This window comes from Solanum tuberosum, unplaced genomic scaffold (genome assembly GCF_000226075.1).
Source record: "Solanum tuberosum cultivar DM 1-3 516 R44 unplaced genomic scaffold, SolTub_3.0 scf00202, whole genome shotgun sequence".
In the NCBI taxonomy this organism is placed as follows: domain Eukaryota; kingdom Viridiplantae; phylum Streptophyta; class Magnoliopsida; order Solanales; family Solanaceae; genus Solanum; species Solanum tuberosum.
In genome coordinates this window covers 278,142-284,950 of record NW_006239128.1, presented here as the reverse complement: position 1 = coordinate 284,950, position 6,809 = coordinate 278,142, and the positions used below count along the sequence as shown (strand labels likewise).

Here is a 6,809-nt window from a genome sequence, read left to right as displayed (position 1 = left end):
TTTTTAGTACTATTTAAAAAGGAAAAAATTAAAATATAATGAAAGGGTGGGCCATCTTTGTGATAGGTGGGCCATCTTCAAAAACCAAATATAAAAGTAGGTGGGCCATCTTGGTGCCACGTGTCGAAAGAAGAGTGAATTTTTATTCACTCTTCTTATATACTCCCTCTGTCCCAATTTATATGACTTACTTTCCTTTTTAGTCAGTCCCAAAAAGAATGACACATTTCTATTTTAAGTAACAATTTGCCTATAAAATGTCTTTTTTACCCTTAATGAAATGATTTACAACCACACAAATTTCTATCATTCATTTTGGACCACAAGTTTTAAAAGTCTTTTCATTTTTCTTAAAGTTTGTGCCAAATCAAAGTACATCATATAAAATGGGACGGAGGGAGTAGTAATATATCTAAAAAGGTACATAGAGAATGGGCCAGACTCAGCACAGTGACGATCAGGAAGTGGGTCCCAACAAGCCGGGGTGGGTGCTAGGGGGGCGAGGAGGGGTTTAAAGTCTAAATAAATATCTGATTCGCCAATTTATAAATATCTGGACGTGTGGAGCTGATGTGGCGTTGTTCATTGTCACCGACTTTGTCCCCACATGGGTCCCACAATAAACAACCTGGGCCTATTAAAAATCAGCTTGGCGTAAGCAAATTCCATGATTGCCCGGATTCCAAATTAATCCCCAAAATCAGATTTCATTACCACATTTCAAATCCGTCCATCAGTCCTATTTATAATAAACTGGATTACCTTTATCTTCCCAATTTGTAACTGTTCGTCGTGTGGCTCCCGTGATTTTCTCTCAAATCTCTCTGAATTTGTTGGATTTTTTAAATTTTCATTCATAGATTTCAATCGATTTGCTGATTTACGAACAAATTTAAACCTTAATTCATTGAATTTTTCTTTAAAAAAAAATGGTGAAACAACAATCTATGAACAATCTCGAAATCGATGATGAGGTAGAGAATTCAACTCTCCAGGAGGAATTGGATGATTCATCGTCGGAGGATGCTTTGTACGATGACGTTTTATCGAGCGGTATGTTTGCATCAGGAGAAACGAACGTTCTTCAGTGGCTTCTGGCTCTGGATTTGCAGGTTTTGGGAGCTTGTAGAGTGGATGAGAGGTTAAAGCCTTTGTTGAAGCTAAATGTTTCTGCTGGTGCTGCTGAAGATCGATTGCTCGCTCATCTTAGTCAAGTATGTTGTAAATTTCATGAATTCGTTTTAGATTTTTGATTTTGATGTTCGTTGGATGTGTAATTTGTAATTGGAGTTGAATCTGATTGTATTGACAGAACTTTGAGCCATCGGAAGTTGGAATGCTCGCGAGGTGTTTGTGCATTCCACTTGTTTCAATGCGGGTTGGGAAGATCAGGAAGCAAGGGACGCTGTTGTGCCCAACTGCTACAAGGTAGTTGCAGTGAACTTTATACCTTTCATATGCATTATATGGCGTTTTCCACGTGTGTGGTGCTTGGCTCCAGCATATTTGATTGTGACTTGTAGTTGTTTTGGGCATTCTAATAATCAGTTCCTTCCTGATTAATTGGTGGACTTAGATTGTGTTCTTCATATCCTCACTTCTCCCTGCATTTTAGGGAACTTGATGCATTTATTTGCGATTGTTATGTACGTAATCTTGTCTCTGGAAAGATTGGATTGCTATATTACTCGAAGTTAAGATTAGCATATTTATCAAACATAGTGGTCTTAGCAATAATTCTAGCTCAGTGGCTTTCTCACAAGCCCATCTAGTCAGGATGCTGAAGACAATAGAATTTTGCAATTATTGTATCCATTCCTGGTGGATTCATATCTAGTACTATTACATTTTCAGTAAGCAAATGAGAACTTCTGTTTGTAGTTATATACTGACATTCCTATTCATGAATAGAATTTAGTTACCACTGGTTCATTCTGAAAATGTGTCTCTTTTTATTAACAGTGAACTTGAAGTGTTATATGTTGTTAGTGTTGCCTGTAGATAGAAGACATATAGTTCTAAAGTTAACATGTCATTTGCCTCCTTTGAAGTTTGCAAGGCAGATAACTTTAACTTTTCATGTCATGTGCTTATGTTTGAAATAGTTGAACAGAGATTAGTTGAATTCAAAATGGTAGTATTACTCTTTTGATTGGTCAAATAAAGTGAAATTACATATAGCATTACAGAAAGAGGGTTAGAGCAAAAGATGATTGGCTTTTTGAAACAAAAAAGAGAAAAGAAAGAAGTGATGTTGTTAATGTACAGATGTAGCAGTATGACCGTTCATTAGTAGTTAGGAAATGGGCCAATGGATTCTGAAGAGAGGCTAGGTAGTCGGTTGATGGGTTCATTAGCAGTATTTGGTACTTCAAGCATGTACCTAGTTATATTTTTCTGGAAAAGGGAAGTGTTCTTTCCAATGGCCATCTTGAGTGATGATGTTCAGTTGTAAGATGCTGGGGAATGTGTTGTTGCTCATTCACCCTTTCTTTTCTTTGTTGTTTGTGACTGCTGCATGCTTTGTGCTGGTGAACGTATAACACTTGGAATCCAGTGAAATTATTTGTTCCTAGAGGTGATATGCTCACATTAGGTTGTACTCAGGAGATTTTCTTGTTTCCTGATCCCTAAACTCGTTTAGGGTTCAAATTTTGAGCATATAGTACATGAATTGCAGACGCATCATATCATCTCATGATCAGTACTGCTTGCTGGATACTATCATAAATCTCTGTATCTTGATATGAGACTGCTTATTGCTAGGAGGTGCATGTTGACATGTGGAGGCACCGTAAAGGTTCGTATATTTTGTGATTTTGTCTGAATGGAGATGAGAAAATAAGTTGTTAATTTGGTAATCCTCAATACTAATTCCTTTTAGACTTGTAGAAGTGAGTTCCCCTTGATGTATTAGTGAGTGTGTTGTTGTCTTATCACCCTGTTTTATAGTATCATTGCAGCATTGTTTCCTTCATAATCTTGCTACGTATGGTACCTTTGTCAGTTTTGCATGAATGGAGATGAAAGAATAGGTTTTGAATTTGGTATTTAGGGCAACAAGTCCCATCAGACTGGAAGAAGTGTGTTTGCACTGATCAATCAGTGAGTGTTATGTTTTCTATTTCGTCCTATTGCTGCATTGGGCATTATTACAGTGTTAAAATATTCTCTTATTTTTCTCTTTTTGATTATTGATTATTTCACCATAGAAGTTGCAATATCTTTCTCTGCTTGTTTGATACTATATAGCTCGATCCAGTTTAACCTGTACATAACCTTAGTTGATCGTGGCTAGAAGTTGCCAAATGCTGTCTTGTTTATTGATGGTGACAAATGTTCATGCTTCCACGTGAAAATATCTTTTGACTTGTAGGTAAAATTGGGCGTTTACTGTTATGATCTCTGAATTAAGGAGAAGTCAAGGTAGTTTCATGCTCTTATATTACATGATTTAATTACTTCTCTCTGAATTATCTAGAAGTCCGACTGGTAACCCTTTGGTGCTTTTTTATTTATGAAATAAATGTGGTTTGTTTGTCTTTTATCTGAACCATCCTAGAAGTTTTAATACTGTTCATTTTGTCATATCTATCTTTCATGCTGTCCTGCCATTTCTTGTTTATAGCTCAGTATGTGCCTTTACATTGCTACATTCTGCTTTAATTTGTCCTTTTATTCTTTGATGACATCCTGTAAGCATAGAGATTTCTAATATTAGATTCCTACTGGCTTTTGTCTCTTTTACTCAATGTTTTATGTGAATGGAGGAGTGACTGGCTCCTTACCTCACCAAACCAAAATCTTCTTTTGGTGAGAACTGTAATTTAGTCTCTATAATAAATATGTATCTTGTATGCGTCTTAAGTGAATTTCTAGAGTTGAACTTACTGGCATGTTAATGTATAGTCTATCTTAACTAGCACTTGTTTCTACATTACCAGTTTCAAAAAAAAACTAGCACTTGTTTCTAAAAATCATAAGGTTCACCTAAATTATAATTATTTATGTTGGTAATGCTGTTCAATTGCACAAGTTGTTGTCCTTGTTTTTATAGGCTAGCTTGTCCAGTAAAACTTCTTGTGGAAAGAAGGAAAATACATAAATTAGGTGTTGAGGGCTTGTTTAGCTGCCTTAATTTTTGTAATTTTGGAGAATATCTTTGGGAACTCATAATATCATTTCCTCAGCCAAGGGTGTTAGATTTAGGATGCGCAAGTCACAAGTGTTCCTGTATTTGGTTACATTTGATTTAGTATGTAACTTATTGACAATCTTACTCATCTTAAACATTTCTTTTCTTCTTGTGTTGTTGCAACAGGGGGAACTTAAACCTTGCAATTCTGCCAACATCGGACTTGCGCATCTCATTCATTGGGGATGACGGCAGCACAGAGAGAGTTGGAACATTTTGCAGTGAATCTGATTGTTCTGCCATAGAGATCAAAGATATTGTAGCAGACGAGTCTGGACGCTCTTTTCTTATTAGTATCCCTGATGGTGAGACTTTCTACTTTTGGTGTTCAGAGAAGTCTAAGCTCCTTGGAGATGAGTTGCGGAGAAAGGTATATTTCTTATGTTTACTGTGTGTGATGAACTACTGAATATTTGTTATATTGTACTTGAATATGTAGATGACTAATATCATTATTGATTGTGGTTGTCTTAGATGAGGGATTTGATTAAGATGAAGCCTTCCTTGGCTGAATTAACTGGAATCGATGAATCGCGGATAGACTGTTTCGCCATTCATCTTCGAGCTTATCTTCATGGTTCAGCAGCCATAAATCCTCAAGCAAGTTCCATGATGTCAAGAGATCCTTCCATTGCTGGCTTTGTTGATTCTTCAGAACTTGGTCTTGATGCCCAGATATCAGTTGCATCTAAGAAACCTCTGCGGCCTGAGCACGTAAGTAGCATGGGATCAAACACCAGCTTGATGAGCAGCCTTAGTCCTATGTCTAATGCTTTTAAAGATAGCATGCTCAGGAACTCGTCATCTGTATTTGTTTCTAGAGACGGGCCGAGGCAGCATGGTGATAGCTATCTTTCATGTGTAGATAGCCAGATTGCAGGCATAAGTAGCACAGATGCACTCAGTTCAACTTATGTTGAAGACAATAAGATTGGAAGAGAAACTCGTCCTTCAAATGTTTTGGAGCCACTTGTTGCTGCCTTTCCTTTCCGAGGCTCTGCAGCTACTGTTCATTCTCTGGATTCAACAGTTTTCTCTCCTTATTACTGTTGGTGTCCTCCTGCTGTATCCACTCTGCAGTACTCAGTTGGAACTCCACATTTGCCTATTTTATCCACAGACTCGTCAATACCACTACTTTCATCACTAGCACCTTCTGCTTGTTCATCTAGTATTTTGACATCAAAGCCGTCTCTTGTCACTGATGTCTCCTCTTTAGATTTCCCACCTCTTCTGCCCGAGCCATTGATCAGGTTGCCATTTTCTTTGGGGCCTTCACAGCAAATACCTACTTTCACACCTTTAGTAGGCGATTCTATAGTTCATATTCCTGTTATTGACGTGTGCTCTTCTGGCCAAGGTTACTTTGTCAGCGCAGGCCCTGCTATCTCTGGCAGTATTCCACAGTTACACCCAAATTTAGTGAATCCTTTAATTCCTGCAGAAACAGAATCAATGGCTGAGAAAAGTGCCAGGGAGACTCTTCGGTTGCTCATAAATAACTCCAACCAGCCCAGTCCACAGCTGATTGATCTACTGCCTCCTGTGCTTTCTCGTAGTGGTGAAGAGACACGAAATATGCTGGTTACTGGAAGCAGAGGACTTTACTCTAGAACCATAGGTGTTGATACCACAATAGCAAATGATTTTGCATTTAAGGGTTTGGCTTCATTATCTGAAAAGCCTGTTGGTGGATGGCTTGATATGAAGAAAATTCGTATACAAGAGATGTTTGTTCCAACGGATAAACCAGGTATTTCTGGTGAATCTTCAATGGATGATGATGGTGGTTTTATAGATTTTGAAGAGGAAAGAAAGAATTGTTAAACAGAGTGCTCTTGTTTGCTCTTGTGTTTTTCAAGTTGTGCCGCAAAAAAAAACTGTGAATATTTTGTTTGTAGTTTTGTATTGTCAAATGTAACTAATCTCAAGTCCATTCAATATTACCTTTATATGTGCTATCTTTTACATTCAAGTATTTTGGGTCTATAATTTAAGAAAACGGAGACATTAACGATGATGTTTCACCGTGTATTGGAGCAAGGAGGGTTGAAGCGTAGGCTCGTGTTTAGGGTACTGTGTGATAAATTGTTTAACCAAGATTTAAAGGTAAGCTCTACGTTTCATTAAATAGAGTAGCCGTACTATATATCTTAATCAGTGATTGGATATTCCTATCTCTTCTTCCACCACACAAGCCTATGTGTGACAGTGTGGAAATCAATTTTTATTTTTAGTAGTAATAATTCATATAATTTGAACCATTCATAACAATTGTTTTGAGGTTAAAATTTCACCAAATATTCTTTTTTATTTGATTTCTCATTTAATATTTGGTATTTATACATTTGTCTTTTCTTGCTTTCTTTGGACTCTACTCTTTAGCTTTTCCACCCCACACAAAATAAAAACATATTAACATCTATATGAAAACGAACGATCATAATCAAATGGCCAATTATATTTTTGTGGAATTAATTCAAATGGCCAACACTCTTTAGTTGTAAGTCCACATCAACAAAGCAGAAAAGGTAATTACGATCATTTTAATGTGTGTTTTTGTCTTTTTGTTCATTTTGATATGTCACTATTTTATATTTATTTGGCCAAAGAT

The 6,809-nt window shown here is 36.8% G+C and overlaps 1 protein-coding gene across 1 annotated transcript; it reads left to right on the top strand.

Moving 5' to 3' along the window:
- Positions 1-770: 770 nt before the first annotated feature.
- Positions 771-6,170, top strand: LOC102584429 (uncharacterized). Its single transcript, XM_006355595.2, has 4 exons — positions 771-1,214; positions 1,313-1,428; positions 4,322-4,565; positions 4,670-6,170. The coding sequence occupies exons 1-4, from the start codon at positions 930-932 to the stop codon at positions 6,020-6,022; spliced, it is 1,998 nt and encodes a 665-aa protein (XP_006355657.1). The 5' UTR covers positions 771-929; the 3' UTR covers positions 6,023-6,170.
- The last annotated feature ends 639 nt before the right edge of the window (positions 6,171-6,809 follow it).